The 19,781-nt window shown below is 37.4% G+C and overlaps 1 protein-coding gene across 1 annotated transcript in view; it reads right to left on the bottom strand.

The window, feature by feature from the left end:
• STT3B (STT3 oligosaccharyltransferase complex catalytic subunit B) overlaps positions 1 to 19,781 on the bottom strand; it is a 48,691-nt gene that overhangs the window by 15,354 nt on the left and 13,556 nt on the right. The window contains exons 2-5 of the mRNA XM_054160937.1: positions 10,154 to 10,262; positions 8,013 to 8,300; positions 6,257 to 6,322; positions 2,641 to 2,740 (exon numbers count right to left, since the gene is read on the bottom strand). Of these exons, the coding sequence (XP_054016912.1) occupies positions 2,641 to 2,740; positions 6,257 to 6,322; positions 8,013 to 8,300; positions 10,154 to 10,262 (563 nt within the window). The remainder of the gene's footprint in view (positions 1 to 2,640; positions 2,741 to 6,256; positions 6,323 to 8,012; positions 8,301 to 10,153; positions 10,263 to 19,781) is intronic.

Here is a 19,781-nt window from a genome sequence, read left to right as displayed (position 1 = left end):
ACTTTAGATGAAGTAGCAAAGTATTGTTGTTCCTAATTGCACTGTTCATTCCTTGAGAGAATTACACCATCTACCTAAGATCTTCTAGCTTGGAAGCAGTTTTCTCATCTTGTTTTTGCAGGTCACAGGTTGGGAGACAGCTCTCACATAATAAGTGACAAAAGAAGTTTTCTATGTGAGGTCAAATCAAAGAGGCCAGACCTCAAGGAAGCAAAACATTCAAGAGTTCACTACATGTTAGAAAACACAGAGATATGCTTGTTCTTTTTTAAACACGGGAGCAGAGACACATCATGAAATTGAAAAAGCAATGGAACACAAAATTAATATTAATCATTTGTATTAATGTATCTGAATCACCCATGGGGACTCATAACTCCCGAGAATGGAGCATCAAAGAACATAATTAATATGATGAATTATGATAATGTATGCACTAAGAGTCAGATACTTTATTTTGTCAGGGTTTTGGTCCTCAGGGTTACAGGGTGGAGAAGAAAGGGGAGAGTAAGAGAGAAATACCAGCCCTGAACAGCCATGAGCCTGATTACATTTGCTGTAACCAGCCAACTTGAAGACCAAATTAAGCTGTGTTCCTTCAGTGGTAAACAGCAATAATGCACCTTCTAGATTTTCCAACTCTCCTACAAATCTTAAACCACCGTCTTTGTTACAGCTTCAATCTTACAAAGATCTTCCTGTCCTCACACAGTCCTTTGCTATCCTCCGTAAGAACAGGTTTGGGGAATGCACCATTTACCAGTGGTGTGGTCTCACTGGAGGACTGTTCTCCCACAGTACTGTTATATTTTCCAAAAGTCACAGAAGTGATTGTGATGCTGCTTCCAAACACTTGCCACCTTCTCTGGTGTATTCTTTCAAGCATCTGTATTGCAGTGCTGAGCCTAACTGCTATCTACTGCCCTCTTACATCACTGAAATATATTTTTGCTGTAGGAAGATCAACTTTTGAAGAATTCACAACATAAATCATTTACTGTACCATGAAAACGTTACAACACTGCCATCCTGTGGCAGTTCAATGATTCGCATAAATCACTGTATTTCACATCTGTTAGGCCATTGTAAGTCATTTTTAGGCCTAATTCTGCGGCTGTGGTGCTTTCTTGGTCCACTTACTCCCTAGCCCTGAACCCCTTACAACCAGTTCCTTCAAACAGCTATCATATGTCTGCTTGGTACTAAAAAAAAGCCTGGCAATTTACACAGCAACAAAATTATCTGAGGAACATCAAGGTGTTAGTCATCACAAACTTTCCACTGTTCCTTTACATGCCACTGTTTCTACAGAGTTTTCAAAAAGCAACAGGTTGTTTTGAATCCTGCAAGCTGCTCTCATGGCTTTGAGAACAAAAACTTTGAGTTACTGTAGATAAACTCATTTTACAAACAATTTTAGTTGCTTTATACTGCACAAACACAGCACAGCTTAAGCTTTCAAATGTAGGCTGCATGATCACCATTGATGTCAAGTAGGTCAGAAGCTATTCACTTGCCTGCAAGTCATAGAATATTATCAAATTGGCAGAATTTTATGTTCTGGGAAATTTCACTCATTAAATGATTCTGAATTACACTGTCAAGCGTCCCATTAACCTTTTCTTTGGTGCATGAACATGAAAATCCAGGAAAATGGCCACAATTGAAGAAAACTTGGTGTTGCCAAATAGCTTTCTCTACTTTTATATTATTAAACATTTATCCATTAGAAAAGTTGGGTTCATGCTAGTTTAAAATGAAATTAAGCAACTGATCTAGAGATCAAAACCCACCATCATTCTTGGTAATAGCAAAATGGATGCAGATTTTACTATTTACTGTTAGCCAACAATAGTTTACAGAAGTTTTTAGCTGCACATAGGTAGTTTTTTGAGAATAACATACTGTTGCAGGCATGCCAGCAATTGTGTACCACAGAAACTCCAAAAAATCTTCATTCTCCCTATTTGAATGAGCTTTTGTAAACTCTTCACCCTATCTGAATAGTTTGGAAGTGAAGAACAGTTGAATTTCCTCTCAGAAGTTCTCAAACATTCTCACTGCTTTACAAACCCCTCCTGTTAAGCAAACCTGGAAATCACACACTAATGGGAGACATATGGATTTCTCTCCAAGGCTTCCCATGAAAGCTTAAATTAAGCCAACAATGGCAATGAAATAGTAAAGCAGCCGTCACATTTACAACTCTGCTGAAGTACATCTCCCTCACAGCTGAAGGGCAGTAACATCTCAAAAAATTGTAGCTATTTGTATAGCAAATTATCTGCCAAACCCTTTAATCCATAGGAACCTGCAGTACCATCTTCCCCACGTGAATTCTTTGAATCAAGAACACTTATTCTTTGTTTCTGCTTATTAGATCACTGTAGGGTTTAAAAATACTAGATTTAATTTTCTCTTGCCTAAATCATAGAAATTTGAAAAGCAAAATATTTAATATAACAAGAAAAGCAGGAAAACAAGATAAATTACTTTCCCATTAAGTTATGAAGAAGTAGTTAATGAAGAAGTAAAGTAATACTAACAGGAAAAATTGAATTGGGTTGGGGTTTTTTTGTCTTTACATTTTTTTTCCCATTTCTGAGTTACATGAATGACTGTTCAATGACTAAAACTTACCAATGTAGACCCTCCTGCTGTATCTCTGCATCAGCAACAGAACAAACACATGCAGTGGAATAAGGTTGATGATGAAAACATAACCACCCCATGCAGAGACCTATGAGAAATGGAACAGGAAATTAGGTCTGAGAACACCTGTGAACTCTTAGGTAGCCAGTGCTGCATTTATACAATCCTGATCTTCTAACAAGAAAACATGAACCCCATCTAGACAGGCAGTCAGAACTACAAGTAATACCAGAATCTTAATATTTATTATCAAAAGAGGGAAAAAACCAAACCCCACACCCCAAAGATTTAGGCTGGCAGATCTACAAGACTATCCTTCCTGTATCTACTGTTCCTCACGAAGCTTTTCTGGTCATGCTGGCAAACAAGGAGGTGATGCTGGGGACTTTTCCTCACGGTGAGCAATGCAGCACAAGGCAGTGGCATGACTGCCAAGTAGGATGTAACATTTTCTTTGATATACAAATTGAGTACCATACTCTACACTTTTTTTATGGAGACAAGGCACAGCATCTCCAGCCAGAGAGAAGAAAGGTGGCAAGGTACTCCTCCAGAAGCAGAACTCCTGGAGCAGAGCAGCCAATGCAGGTTGCAGCATAACAAACGGAAGAAATAAAAGGAAAGGGGTGGATGCATAGGGAAGCAGGACTGAGCACTGTGGAATGGTGTAAAACAATGTAAGTATACTGAGAAGCTGTAGTAACAGCAGCACTCTAGAAGCACTGGCGTGATGCCCTTAGAATTGAAACACTACAATGTTACCAATACATCACTGATTGGTGGTTTAGATAAAGATTTAATGAGCTATCATTATAATGTAATCTAAATTTCTATTGTATTCGGAAGGGCTAATGTTGATTAGACAATGTGTATTTTAACACATCCTCTTGCCAAATTACAGTCTAGACTTCTCCCATATGTACCATGCCTACCCTAGGATCTTCATTCTTAGAATGCAGCAGCTAATGTGGGTTTTTATTTTAATTGTACTTTGGGTCTTAGACTCATGCAGATATTTTTAAAGCTGTAGAATAAAAACCTAAAAAAACCCAAACCCAAATGACTATGTTTTCGAGAACAGATTCTAAAATAAGGGTAAGGCCAAGGATTTCTGTCTTTTGATACTATGAAATCCAGCATTTAAAAATTTGGGGTAACTGATTCAGACAGCAGGACAAGTAGAACAAGTAGAATAGAAATTCCTATTATCATGACTCTATTGTCATTTCCTATTATCATGACTCTATTGTCAAATTACTAATATGAAGTATCATAGTTTACACAAATTTACTTAAGGGGAGAAAATATTACATGAAGACAGGTAATAAAACAGAAGAAAGAACATGTCTGGTTAGGACACTGTCATATTTAGGGAAAGGTTTGTAAGAAGCAGGTAGCAGACAGTTTGCACGGACCAGAGACCTGCAACTCTAATTACCAAAATAGTAAGTAAAGTCTAAACGGTGAAGATTGTACTGAACTGAAGATGAACTTGGGAACTTGTTAAACAAAACTGAAGCACCTGCAGAGTGAGTGGAAACATGCCATTACTTCTAGAAGGATTGTTTCAAATGTAAAGTTTGACTTATTTTACCTCCTTGTCAGAAAAAAAATAAATCCAAAACTATCTGAAACAGAAGTTGCTAAAATCAAGTAAACGCTAAAAACACAGATGTGAGGAAAACCCCCTTCTGCTTATGGAATGCAACACAATGCTACGAGTCAAATTACCACAGTTAGTTATCAAGAAAGATTTATCAGTCCATGCAACAATCTTTCAAGGAGCTGTTCCCTAAATTCCCCATGCGAGGGGGGAAACCGATTTAATTTTCAATTTACACTGAAAATATAACTAATCCCATCAGAAAAACACAGATGAACACTATATAACAAAGAGTACCATTATGCTTTGTCCTAAAAATTGACCTAAGCAAAATGTCTAGAAAGTTATCTTAACAAAACTGTATCCCAAAGGAAAACATAAAATATAGAAAACCATGGCCAGAGATGAAGTAGGTACACTCTGCAAGCAATAAAATTATATCCCTATGGCTAAGCTATGGGCAAATCTTAACCCTTCATTAGCTAAAATCACATGAACAGAAAAGAAAATAAGTATTAATTTACATGTCAGGATGATGACATGGATTCCTGAAGTTCTGTCACTATACACAATCTAGATCACATCCCTTCCCTCTTGTACAATCTCACAAATTCTAGTCAGACTAAAATGTAAGGAGCTTGTTATTGTGTGAATTTTTTTCAGCAGTAAAATAATAGTAGCATTTTATTTGTTATCTGCACACTTATGAAGAGCACTTTTAGAAGATCTTGTCAATAAAATGGCACAGTATACAAGAGACAATGATATATAACGATTCAAAACTAACTTGCCTGATTTTATACTGTCTGGACCACACCTACAAGACTTCTCCACTATAATGCTATATAAACAGCAATGTTGTGTATAAAGAAGTAGTTTATTTAATAACTTAGCAGAAAGGAGAAGTAGGGGATGAAATAAATGTACTCTTAACAGGAGATAGCTATCCTCTTTGGAGACAAATACAGGGCTATTACTTGCTATATTAACTGCAAATATCTGCCAGAAAACCCAGGGGAAACCAGAGGAACACAGAGGAAATCTAGGCAGCATCTAGGTAATCTCTGAATCAACCTTACTCTTCAAATTAAGGCATGCAAAACATTTCATAAATTCCTTTTCCTCACAAGCCTATTTACCTGACTGCAGAAAAGCAGCTGAGACCTCAGTCTTATCCAGCACCAAGCCATTAGCCTCACTGTCCCACCACTGGCTATTCTGAGGCTGGTTTGTTTTTCACACAGCCACCAAAAAACCCCACAAGAAATAAACAAGAAAAAGTAGTAAAAGTTTATCAGTTAGGAGGAAAAAAAGGACCTTTGATCCACACAGAAAAATTGTTCAAGTCTAAAGTTTCAGAAGATGGAGGAGGGAAAAACCAATTCCCTCCACTTTGATACTAGTTTTCTCTCCTCATTTTTATCGCTGTTTTTCTCTTCTGTTAGCTCTTGGGAACATCTCTGCAATAGCCTTAATTTTCATAGCTCAAGAATGAAAAGGGACTTCATGATCATTTAATATGACATTGAATTAATTCAGCAGTTCTAGTGTTAAGCTCTACTTTATGGGTAAATATACCCAAACAGCTTTCTGAGTTATGTATGTGTAACTTTGTCCATAAATTTAAAATATCATTATTATTGCCTTTTAGTAATAATGACACAGCCAAAGAAGTATCAAAATTACACCTTAATTCACCTGCACCAAGACAAAAGTCCTGCTCAGAGTACCTACTCACAGGATAAATTTCTAAGTGAAGTCATTATACTGAAGAGTTCTTTCAATTTTTTTTCCCATTTGGTTTCTTCAAATACTTTAAACTTCAAAACATTAATTATGTCTTTTTGCTTTAATATTTAAAGTTAGTAATAGTAATACCAAGCAACAATTTTATATTATGGCTCCAAAGATTAAAATCTTCTTCTGTTCTTTGTCAACATAGGGATTATGTAAGCCCTACTCAAACACTTTAGCTATTATATATATACACACAAGGCTTACCATGTAAAAGTAGGATAGACAGCAGCAGATTGTCCAAAAAACCGACCCAGTTTTCACAGACTTCACCTTTAAAAACAAAGTATTTAAGAATGACAAATACTGAACAAACAATATTCCAAAATTTTAATTCCAAAACAACTGTCAAGAGAACATCTTTAGCAGGCATCAAGTTGTATTTGTACTCTTCTGAACTGACATCCATAAAACCATACCACAAGAACAATTTATTCACACATGAAACAGCTTATACCCATCTCTCCAGTTAAAGCAGAGGCAGGATGTAATGCAGCTCTCTGCTTCATGATGCAATGTAGAAAAGTACTTGCAAGACCTCTGGGCTACCTTCTCTGGGACATTAGACCACTTCACAATTTTAGGTGTAAACTATCCATGGCTTACTTTGGCTGGCACCTGCAATTGCTAGCCAAGAGATACCCTGTAACTCTGAAAAACTCAATTAGGATTTGCTCTCTGGATGAGAGCATTGAGATACTACTAAAGGTTTAGCTGAATCTGTAACTGGGTCAGGAGTATACTTTTGTTCAAAACTGATGGTAGTGATTGTGTAAAAATAGGAATGAAAACAAAAAATATTTTAGAAAATAAATAAAACCAACATTAAATAAAGCTAGAAAGTTATCTATGAAATATATTTGATTCACACACAATTCAAGGAGAGGCCATGTAAACATCATTGCACTATGCAGTTTAGTCAAGTATGAGTTCTGGAAGAACTAATGTTTCAGAAGTTATAAAGTAACAACATACATTGGTTCTTTTATTGTTAGCAAACACAGTACACCTTTATAGATTTGTTTCCTGCAAGTTCAGATTTTGAAGACCTGCATTTAAGTAACAACAGTCAGCCATGAAAAAGTTGAATTCCCTTTCATTATACTCCTACCAACTATATCTCAAGTTTGAAATTTGTATCTGCTCATAAAAAGCAGAGCTCTTGACAAAATTAAGGGAAAATCTGTAATGAACTTGTACATGTATGGAGACACTAAACCAGAAAGCATAATTATTCAAGGAAGGCACCAAAGGCCAGTACCACACCGTATATGCTGAATTTACAATATAGTCACGCGTATATCCAACATAGAATCAACAGTGCAGAAAAACTCCAACTTCCTTAAACTCCTTCACACGGATGCAACAAGTAAGATAATTAAAAGAAATCAGGTTTGGGGTTTTCTTGTTTGGTTTTTGTTGGTTGGGGATTTTTTGGTTGTTTGTTTTGTTTTTTGTTTTTGTTTTTAAAGCATGCAAGCACTATTAGTATCTTAATCTGGACTGCTTTGAGTATTTAATTTGGATGCTTAAGTCAAAGCCCAAACCCTCCATACAGTCAAAAGCTACTCCAGAAGACAATTCACAGTGCCTGAATCTACTGCTTTTCACCAGCTAAATAAGGAGGCTGAAGTTTGATGTTCACATAATACCAATACCTCCAAACTGCAAAGCAGAAACAACCCTTCTGTTTGCTTTGAAAGTATAGATTTATTATTACTACTACTACTATAGGACACACATACTTCAGTTGAACAGTACTTTCATATAGCAAAATAAAGAGCATGATCATGGAGTAGTTCAGATGGTATGACTTTCCAGAACTTGCCTGATCAAGAGCCAAGGGCAAGAGGGATGAGACAGAGGAAAATACGAATTCAATGGATTCTAAGAAAAATCATTAGTTTGGTTGGAGGAAGAACCAAAAACCCATTCCACAGCAAGAGACTCAGCAATTACTTACCCATAAATAGTATGTGAACTGCAGTGCAAAAATAGCTATGCCTTCATTGTCAAATGATCCTGCTACTGATCGGGATATGTAACCTGGAACTATGGCAATAAAACAGGCAGCTAAAAGCCCTGCTCCCTGGTTCCACAGTTCTCTGGTGAGCAGGAAAGTAGAAATAGCTGTAAGGCCGCTAAAAACTGGTGCTAAGAACACACATACATCTCTTATATGGACTGTCACATTAAGCATATTTAAGATCCAATGTATAAGGCCTGCTGTCACCATCAGTCCTGGATATACCTAAAGGAGGGAAAAAAAAAATAAAAAAGCCCACTGGGTTATTGCAGCAAGTGGTCATGGTAGATATATTTGCATATAATTTCCAATGAAACAGTCATTTCTTAAGTTGATATAAGCAGTGAGCAGGTAAAGCTAATGGAATTATTTTAATACTACTGCCATCACATTTTGACAACTCTGAATACCAGAGGCTCTTCAAATTTTATCTAAATGCTAACAATTACATCTAATCCATTTTGTAAACAAATAAACAGCATACAGATAATATCCTATCTTGCCTGACATTCATCATATAATAAGCAGAATTTGTCACTAAGGTACAGAAGCAGAAGCTAAAGCTTTCAAAAGAATTTTAAGCCAGGTAACAGCTTTAGGAAATGAACAATTCCCAAGCCCCTAAAGGCACAAGACGAAACTACGTATTTCCCAGTCCCATCCATTTTCCCAAAAAATAGACCATGAAATGCTTTCACTTCTTGTTACCCATAATAGAGAGAAAAATTGCATCAATAAGTTGGTTTTGGTGGTTGTTTTTTTTTTTTTTTTTTTTTTTTTTTTTTTTTTTTTTTTTAAAGCTGAAAAGCTGATGGACAGTCAGTGGAACATTACATATTTGAAAGACATGGACAGACATCTTCAGATATGAAGGATTAAAATGAAGTCCTATAGAACTGAATAAAGACGTCCTCCAGGAAAGGTAGCATTGACTTATATAAATCTAGCAAATCCATCTCAGAATATGGGAGAACTTTAAAATATTCTTAATAGGAATTCTATCCACCCACATTTATCAACATTAGAAAAATCAATATGTACTAGAAAAGTTAATATGTACTTCGTCTGCTCTAGTTTCCTTCAAAACCTGAGAAGGGTATTCTAAAATAAATTAGTAGGCAACAGAATGTTCCCCTGAGTATACATCCTTAGTTTTCAAGACAAACTATTAAAACATAATATAGCATCTGATCTGCAAAACAATGCATGCAATTGACATTTTTATTCTATTTCCTAAGGCTTTTAGCTTGAGATAAGGTAGGTATAAAAAACAACCCCTCCCCCCCTCATGCTATATAGACAAGTCTCAAGTATCTCTAAGAGATGGTAACAACTGGTAACCAAATTGTTAGGAAAAAACCTTTGTAAGTGCATTTAAATGGTATAATAAAAAAGTTTTAATGCACTTTCAGATACCAAGTAACACCTGGCTGTATTACTTAAGTGTTCCTAAAGCTATTCTACCAATGAACAACATTTATATCCTAATTTGATACTATTGTTTGGCACACCTTTCCTGTCTGGTATCTTGCATTGATACCAGTTTCACCTATTCTTAATGCTTTGTACAGGTGCCCCTCTGATTTAATTTCTAAAGGTCTTTTTTGAGTGAAATCCTAGTATTTTCCATACATACATGAAGTCCACTCAATATACACCATTGTATTAAAACTTGTGCCCTAAGAGATTTAGATAACTGTGGTTTAGTTTTTTTAAAATAAACCACAACCAAACACATCCTTTGTTTTTTTCATCTTATGTACCACCATTACGGGAGTAATAACACCCTTACTTATTTCTATTACTTATTGCTATTGGAAGTTCATATGTAAAGAAATAAAACTGAATTTTGTATTTCTTGTTTACAATGTGCTGTTGGATAAAGACTAAAGCATGTTGACTTACTGTCTTAGCTCCTGCAACTAAAAATTAAAACCGTCTTGCTCTTCCCTCTGTAGTAATTTGACAATTAAAAGCATACTTTATTAAGAGTCTCCTTTTATCAATGTCAAATTTGTATTGAAAGTTCAACAAAACTTACTACAAAGTCATCTTTAAATTGTTAGGACAATACTTACTGTTCCACCTACTATTCTTCCCAATGGATACCATGCTCTTTCATCAAACCAATTTAAAAATTCATAAAACCCATGTGATGCAAGATGGTGTGTTGATCTATAGTTAAACCTAGAAAGAAACAGAGGAAAAGGGGAGAGGGCAAAAATAAAAGTCAAGAACCTAAGTTTTAGGCATACTTAAGTCATATGTTTTCTAAGACCCAGAAAGTAACTAAACTTTTGCTTCTCATTTAGAAGAATTTTAAAGCAAATTACTAAGCCCTCAGGTACTAACCACTGTATTTTCCTCACTTCTATAGCCAGTGCATAAACACAGATGAATTGTTACAGTTTTGGGGGATCTTTGGTAAACATAAAGTCATTCTGACAAACAATCCTGTAGTTCCCTGCATTCCTTTTTAAACCTGGTTTTCAAATATAATCCATGAACCAATTATTTACCACATCCAAAATACCACTTAAGAAGAATTAAGATTATGAAAGAATTGATCCAAGACTCCCACTCTGAGGCAGGACTGCTACCCAGTACATCTGCTACTGCTCTATTTCATGTAACATTGAGAGGTGAAGTAATGAAATGCTAATCAACAAGAGAATCAGTCTATTTCAAAACATTCCCTTCATTCAACTGGTAAGAGTCTACCCAATGTAAAATCTAAAGTTTCATCTTCCAAGTTTATACATTCTCTGCTGCAGAAAGTTCCCTATTGAGCACAAGCCCTCCTATGCATACCTTCATCGTGGTCTACCACGTTGCCCATATGCCACTTAAAAACCATGGACAGATTGCCATCAAGGTATGAATCTTCTACTTTTCTGGAACATAATTTTCCTAACTTCTCCGACTTCAGATAGCAAAATTTTTCAACTGTTACAAAGTCCATTAATTCTCAAATTATGTACCAGACTGCTGTGAGAAGACCTGCAGTGCACGTTACCCCAAGCTGCGCCTCTTTCACAATCATTCAATAGCCAAATGAACAAGGCTACAGGCATTGATGATGTAAGGTTTTGTAAAGAAAGTTTAGGCTCAGAAAGGGCTGAGTGAACACCACTCTGAAACATGCAACAACCACAAACTCAACCTTCCTAATAGATATTTCAACTGGAATCCAGATAACAATGTGAAATTCATTAGTCCAAGAAGTATTAAAGATTATATTTGTTAATTAAGTAGAAGTTCAGATGACTAAAAGGAACACTGTAACAGACAAGTTAGATGAGCAAACCACTATGGAATACTTCCAAAAACATTATTCAGGACTGGGAAAGGTTATGTTTGTTTGGTTTGGTTTGTGTGGTGGGGGTTTTTTGTTTGTTTGTGCTTGTGTTTTTGTTTTATTGTTGTTGGTTTGGGTTTTTTTTTTTTTGGTCTATTTACATTGGTAAGATGCAACATTTCCAACACAAATTTTAAATCTGTGTCAAATTCTATCAGACATCTAGGATTCCCAGAATACCACAGCATGCTTTATTTTGAACAAATTCATTTCAACGGAACAAAGTTAATGTCATTCAGGACTGTAAGACCCGTAAAGTTCCCATTTGTTTAACCAGTACAAGTCTAATACCAAGTACAACCGCATAGGGGTCACAAGCAGATTTCATCTACACCATGAAAGAACATAATGAATTGAAATTCAAGTCTGGATGTCAGCAAACTTGCATGTTTCCTCTGACTGAACTACCACAGAATCAGTCAAATGACCTTAAATACTACATGAATAAAAGTGTAAAGTGCAGTACTTTCAGGAACACACTCTTACATGTAGCAGTTACATAGGATACAGTAACTGATAAAACTGTGGCTTTCAGAAGTAGTCAGTCATGTTTATATATGAAGATTCACACAAACATCAGTCATTCTGACCTAGAAATCTTTGCATCAAACAGCAATGTGACATTTGTTTCTAACAAGCCTGCAACTATTCCCGTTTGACTAGATTTCTCAATACTAATTAATTCTCCAGGTCTGAACTGTCAACTGTAATGTGATTTATGAAACACTGTACCTGTAAAATTAGCTTCTTATCTTAGCACAGCGAGGTCTATTGCTAGTTTGTTTAGTGCAAAGTGCCTGCAGTATGGTAGGAGACAAAGAAGGAGCTCTCTGTTGCACAGGACACATACTATCCAGCCAGCTATGGACTGGACTTAAAATGCACTAAAACCCCAGCCAATGGGGTTATCCTAGAACTTTAAAAAGGAAACAAAAAAGATATTTACTCACATGTATTACTTTCAGATTTTTAAATCATGCCTCAAACTCACTGAGGCCACAAAAGTATGACTAACGTTTACTTAAGAGCATTAAAAGATTAGTTAAACAAATGAAATAGGTAAGAAGACGACATATTGACATTCTCCCCATGTTTTGAACTAGCAAAGCTTTGTAATTGACTTCAGAAGGATGTGAACAATTGTCTTGTGCTTTGGCAGCATGCCAATAAATCTTCAAGAAGAGTGAATTGCCACCCAGACTTGAAATGCAACATTAACAGCATTCTACTTCTACTACTTAAGAGGTAAGAATTTCATCTTCCCTCCTAATATACTTTTGGATAGATTCAGATACACCTATCCCTTCTTTCAAAAACATTTGATTCTTTTGCCAAAAATGAGAGCATGCAGGAACAGCTGAGCATGTCTTTACAGAAGACATTATGAGCAATATTACATTACAGGTACATTATTTTTTCTACTCTGAGTAGACATATACATGAGAACAAAAAATAATCTGACCACAGAAACCTAAAAAGGTATTTAGAAGCTTAACTACAGCACTTCGACTTTCAAAAGAAGTGCTCACTTCAGCTCCACTAGATCATCTGCAAACAGAAATAAGTTAAAATGTCAATATAAACATAGACTCATAGAATGGTACTGGGTTGGAAGAGACTTTAAAAGGTTATCCAGTCTAACTCCCCAGCATTAAGCAAGGACATCCCCAACTAGATCGGGTTGCTCAGAGCTCCATCAACCTTGAATGTCTCCAAGGATGGGGCTTCTACCATCTCCCTGAGCAACCTGTTGCAGTGCTCCACCACCTCATCATATGTGTCCATAAGCAGAAGCTTGATGAGTTATGCTGCATACAAAAGGCAACTTCAGGCACTGACAAAGTGGCAGCAATGGGCAGTGTGCCAGACAACAGTATGGTCTAGCACATACCAGTATTATGATCTGATACTGCCTGCTCACCCTGTAGCATGGTACGCCTTCAGGGACAAAGCTGAATCTTGTAAAACTGTTTCCCTTTGGTCAGAACAGAGAGTGTCACAGTCCCTTCAAATGGAGTTCACACTGAAGATCCAGCCTGCCTGGTACAGCAGCACAGAAACAGCCATCTGCCAGCCCAGGCACATCGCCATTGCAGTTATCAAAATCTTCCCAGGCACGGTAGAGTAAGCTGGTAAGCGGTGCAACAGCACAGCAAGCAGTGAAAGCAAAAAGCAGCCCCTAATGAGCTCTAAACTCTAATACACAGTAAGGCAAGCAAGCCCCATGGCAAGCACAGAAGTCTGCCCATTAACAGCTAAACAGCAGTAACAGCTAGACATTTGATCTAGTGCTTTACAATCAAATCTGTCATTATCTCAAACCCCTCAAGCCCTGCACTGGGCACCCAAAGGATTGTTGTGGTTTAACCCCAGCTGTCAACCAAGCACCACACAGCTGCTTGCTCACTCCCCTCCTCAGTGGGATGGGGGAGAGAATCAGAAGGGTAAAAACAAGGAAACTTGGGGGTTGAGACAAAGACAGTTGAATAGATAAAGCAAAAGCTGCGTGTATAAAGCAAAGAAACCCAAGGAATTAATTCCCTACTTCCTATTGGCAGGCAGGTGTTCAGCCACCTCCAGTACAGCAGGGCTCCAAACAACACAATGGCTACTTGGGAAGACAAACACCATAAATCCAAATGCCTGCCCTCCTTGTCCTTCTCTAAGCTTCATATGCTGAGGATGATGTCATATGGTATGGAACATCCCTTTGGTCAGCTGGGGCTAGCTGTCCCTGCTGTGTTCCCTCCCAACTTCTTCTGCACCCTCAGCCTACTCATTGGTGAGGTAGTGTACAAAACAGAAAAGGCCTTGACTCTGTCTAAGCACTGCTCAGCAATAACTAAAAAAATCCCTGTATCATCAATGCTTTTTTCAGCACAAATCAAAAACACAGCCCCATAGCAGCTACTGTGAGGAAAATAACTCTATCCCAGACAAACCCAGCACAGCTGTAATGGAGAAACTGCTAAGAAACAGTGAACATCACAAACCATAGAAACACAACCTTCTTACTATCATGGTACTTTTCAAACTGTATTTCAAACACAGCACCACGTTACTGCATTTCTATACCAGTACTGTCATCCTGGCCTGCATCAGGAACAGTGTGGCCAGCAGGAGCAGGGAGGTCATTCTGCCCCTGTACTCTGCACTGGTTAGGCCGCACCTCGAGTACTGTGTCCAGTTCTGGGCCCCTCAGTTTAGGAAGGAGGTTGACTTGCTGGAACGAGTCCAGAGAAGAGCAACAAAGTTGGTGAGGGGTTTGGAACATAAGCCCTACGAGGAGAGGCTGAGGGAGCTGGGGTTGCTTAGCCTGGAGAAGAGGAGACTCAGGGGTGACCTTATTACTCTCTACAACTACCTGAAGGGAGGTTGTAGACAGATGGATGTTGGTCTCTTCTCCCAGGCAAGCAGTACCAGAACAAGAGGACACAGTCTCAGGCTGCGCCAGGGGAGATTCAGGCTGGATGTTAGAAAAAAGTTCTATACAGAAAGAGTGATTGCCCATTGGAATGGGCTGCCTGGGGAGGTGGTGGAGTCGCCATCACTGGAGGTTTTTAGGAGAAGACTTGACGGGGTACTTGGTGCTGTGGGTTAGTTGCTTGGGCGGTGTTGGATTGGTTGATGGGTTGGACGCGATGATCTTGAAGGTCTCTTCCAACCTGGTTTATTCTATGTATTCTATTCTATGTATCTACAAATATCTATAGGTTTCATAGGGGTGTAAAAGAGCCCTGGGAAATATCAGAAAATGTGCCAAGTTTGCATGTGCCTACATCCTGGAGAAAGATGTGCTGCAGAGAAGGGATGAATCAGAATGGAGGCAAGAACAATCAGTGCTGAGAAAGGGTCACATTTCAGGCTTCAGGGTCACCACCTTCCCCAGTTCCTCCATCTCCAGCAGCAGTAGGCGAAATTTAGGGGGTTAATCCAAACCCTCATTCTGATTGACTAGACATTAGCCAAGGAGACACAGAAACTGGAGTATGCTGCTGGTTACAGTGACTAAATAGGATGCAGTATTATGTCACAGGACCAGACTGAAGGAAAGGATCCCTTTTCTCCCACCCTTAACCCTCACACCCATCTGATCTTGATGTATGGGGCCTGTTCACCCATCTCTCAAGATTCCCTGTCATCTTCCCTCAACCCTGTGAGGCATGTCAAGATAGATCTGAGAATAATAAAAAATAAAATTAGGTGAAGCACATGCCTAACTAAAAACTTAGCTTGAAAGACTGAGATGAATACTCAAGTTCTCAGCCACTTTTACTAACATTCAGCAATGATGTTGAGGACCTGACTGACTAACACCAGAAAGTGCTGACTTTTCTTATTTTAGCTGACATTTTAGGAGGAATTGTGATGCTCTGCTGTTCTACTTTCCTTTCTCTGTCAGATCTGTAGTTGAACTGTCTCCTCCTCCAAGCTAGCTTTAAAGAAACAATCAAATAGTCACAAGTTTTTGTATACTTCAGAATGTGAAGTCCCAACCACCAAATTAGGCTGGTATTCTTGTTTAAACTTTTAGGGTAATGCTTTAATGATCACAAAAGTGCTCTACAAGAGATACCATTAATTTTGTGACGCTATTTAAGATACCTATATTACAGCTGATTCAGTAGATAACTGAAGATGAGTTAATAAAGACACGATTCTCATTTTCAAAGTATATTGCCATTTCAGTATAGAACAGAACACAAGCAGCAACAGCAAAACAACTGAGCAGAGGTGTAACTCTTTTTTAGTAGAAACATTAATTTGGAAAGCTTAACTAGGCAACTTGCAAAATAGTCTGTTATATACTGTTAATAAATAATCTTAACTATATGTTCATACTTAGGTTTGATTTTTATTGCACTCTATGAATTGCTTTTTTGATGCCACAAGGTAATGCTGCAAGATGATTAGTTAATGCTAGTCACAGCAATCACTCTGTCCAGGAGCTACAGAATTCTCTAGCACTTCATAGCAACAATTAATGCTATATTTATAAGGAGACATCTTTGGCTTTGACATTCCTAAGTTTAGTATTTCCTTGACAAAAGTACTATTTAAAATGAACATTTGAATACAATTCAGCCTACTGAAAAAGTAGGAACATAAAGGAAAAGAGCACATGTACAGCAATGCAGTTACTTCATCCAAACCTTAACATTGTTTGAGGCAAAGCATACTGACAGTGATGGAATTCATTTGATCCTCCCATTACAAGAGAGTGCAAGATCAGGGTGTTGCTTCCTGTGAGAATGTTGACTATCTAAAACCCTATCAGATGTCATACTCCTATTGCCCCATCACTCAGGGGTTTTTATTTGGCATTTTATAGTCATCTGACAATATGTAATCTCCTTACTAGCAGAATCTGTTGACAATTTTCTAGGCCTGCAATTATAAAGTCTTCTGTGCTCTAAAACTCTTCAGCTGCAGATGCACAAAAATTTTCACATCTGCAAGCTCAGAAAAATGGCATGATACAAACTATGAACATTACAAGCTATCTGTGCAATTCCAGGAGTTAGTTTCTAATGCAAATGTAGATTACAGAATCAATTCTGCCATACAGCATCTTATTAGAGATGACAAGTCTAGATTGTTTGAAAGGATAGTTGCAGATTTACTCCATATCCGACATATTCTTTGCATCCAAAGGAAAAGTTTATTCAGTGCAAAATCTAATGAGAAAGTTCAGTAACATCCACTAAATGAAGAAATCTACACAGAGTGTTCTGTATTAAATTTTAAAACACCTGCTTGCCTGCATATTATACTACAAGCACAACATCCTGAAAATCTTAATCTGAATTCCCTTTCCATAAACAAGCAATTACCACAATGTGTTTTTCATATAGCTTTTAAAATGGAAGTACAATAACCCTAATCAATCACATAGTTAATTGAATGCACTATGGCAGTATTTCTCATCCTGAAAACGCTCACTTGTATTGGGTTTAAAACCTTGGAAAGTGTGCATGGAGACTTAAGCCAGTTTCAATTAATCAAGATCAGAATGTTACCTACAGGAATCACAGTGCAAAAGTACTTACGCCAGGCAAAGAACCCTTCCTACTCCTCACAACCCAAAATCAAGTTGTTACAGACCTCACAATAAGAATGGAGCAAACAGACGCTGAGCTCTACACACTGAAGAACCAGAAAGATGGAGGGTGATGCTGAGACAAAATGGGCTAACTCCACAAAACTGAGGAGCAGCAAGGCAATTTTGTTTTGGAAAAATCTCATGTTCCTTTCTTTTTAACTTCAGCTGATACCAGCAGAATGGCTTAACTATGTTTTAAATCTAATAAAAACATAAAGATACACTGCATGTATTGTCCCCAGTCAGAACCTTTATATATAATCAAGTACGTAAGGCATCCACAACTGGTTTTTTTGGTGTTTTGTTTTCCCTGCAATTTCTCTAGATGCACCCCTATCATAGTTCTATGTGAAAGAAGTTACCAACTTCACACACGAAACTGGAGTTTATGCACCTCACTGGGCAACAAACACCCAGGAGTAATGAACACACTAACTCTACAAAGTCTTTCACAAGGGGCACAATACATGTTTGCACAATCCAAGTTGACTGAAAGACAATTACTAGGTCATGTCCACCAGAAAGAAAAAATAAAAGCTTTGGCTTTTGGTAGACTTTAATATTATCCTAATTATGACACTTGTGATGGTTTAGTCTTTATCATTTTATCTCAAAATATATGCATATGTAATTGCTCTTTGTATGCAGAGATAAGCCTCAACTAACATCAAGTACTTGGTGAAAGCTTCCAAGAGTGCTCTACATTTAGAAATGCCCAACTGATCTTTAGAGGTTTTGTTTCAAGTAGGATCCATCCAAAAAGTTTAATGTCTGAAAAGCATCATTCTGAGTTTCTTCAGGTTCAAAAATTGGTCATGATTCCTGCTTCTGATTTCAGTTTTCATAATTATGAACAAACATACTCACTCAGAAAAATGTTATATAAAGGATAATTAGTATGTTGAAGTAATAAATTGGAGAGATGTTCTGTAGTGAGGTGCCCACCCAACTTTAAAAAAAAAGATGGAAATTCCAACTCAAAGGAGGAGGATGTTTCTGTTCCTGGAACCCAGCTGGGCAATAAAACTCACTCTGTTCATAATGCCTTTAGAATAATCCCTGATGGGGAAGAATAGTGGAAATCCTAGGCTGAAAAAGGAGATGGATGGCACAATCAGAACCTATTTTTCAGGTTCAACATTCAGTTATGCTCAATGAAAATCCTGAAGGATACCAGAATTGTTATGGAATAACCATTAAGCATAACCATCAAGAATATCAGGATGTCCACAATGTATTTAAGAAAGATTACAGCATTCCTACTGCCGCTGCTTGGCATGGTATTTTCACTGCCTGCAATAAGATGTCACGCTTAGCAAATGCTAAAATCACAAACTGCATGCTGCCAGTAGCTTAATGATATGAAATTCTACAGGGAAAGTACAGTCACTCCAACTTTTTTAGAGATCCCAGGGCATCTTAAAGATTTTTTGCTGAAGAGCTGCAAGCTTTTTAAATCACTCCATGACCACAGTTTATACTTTCCACAAAATATACCACATCTGAAGCCACAATAGCCTTCCCATCATCATTGTAGTGGGTGTATATCTGCCTACAGTTTCAGACGCTTCCTCTAATGCTTATTAGGTTTTTTGATGACCTTTTTTCTGTCTTGCTTTTGAGCAATTTGTATCAAGGCAAATTATTAAGGAAAGTGCTAGCTTAATCAAAGTTAAAAGACATACTTTGTCAGTACACTCTGCCATTCGTAACATTTAACACCATTTTAGACCCAAGAAGAAAAAGTGATGCTGACAAGTTTTCTTGAAATAGTCAAAATTCCAAAGAGGGTCAATAACAAGATACCAACAAAAGCATTTGAAATTTCTACATGGGAAAACAGAACGTTTGTTATCTTCTCTACTGGACATAAACTTCACTACAGATACTACACTATGACTGACATCAATACTGATGGCAATATTGGTTCTGTATCTTTCAACAGGATCAGCTTCTTTAGAGGCATCACTTCCCTGCTCAACACAACACTAACTACAAGAATCTCAAGAGGCCCCAGAGGGTTATGCCTGCATCTTTTTGAGTGCTAGTGGGCTACTTTGTGATGCATTCTAGCTCTGTTTCTTCCAGATGAAACAGATTCATGCTGTACTTGTTTTTTTTCTTAATATGATGGAGGCAGCTTAACTTCAGAACCTTTTAAGTCAAAGGCAGGTACATGAGGATTCACTTGGCAGAAATTCAAAAGGCAATTAGTTGAATAGTTTATTTTAAGAAGAAAAGCACT

Source organism: Dryobates pubescens, chromosome 4 (assembly GCF_014839835.1).
Source record: "Dryobates pubescens isolate bDryPub1 chromosome 4, bDryPub1.pri, whole genome shotgun sequence".
Lineage (NCBI taxonomy): Eukaryota > Metazoa > Chordata > Aves > Piciformes > Picidae > Dryobates > Dryobates pubescens.
This window is presented reverse-complemented; position numbering and strand designations above follow the sequence as displayed.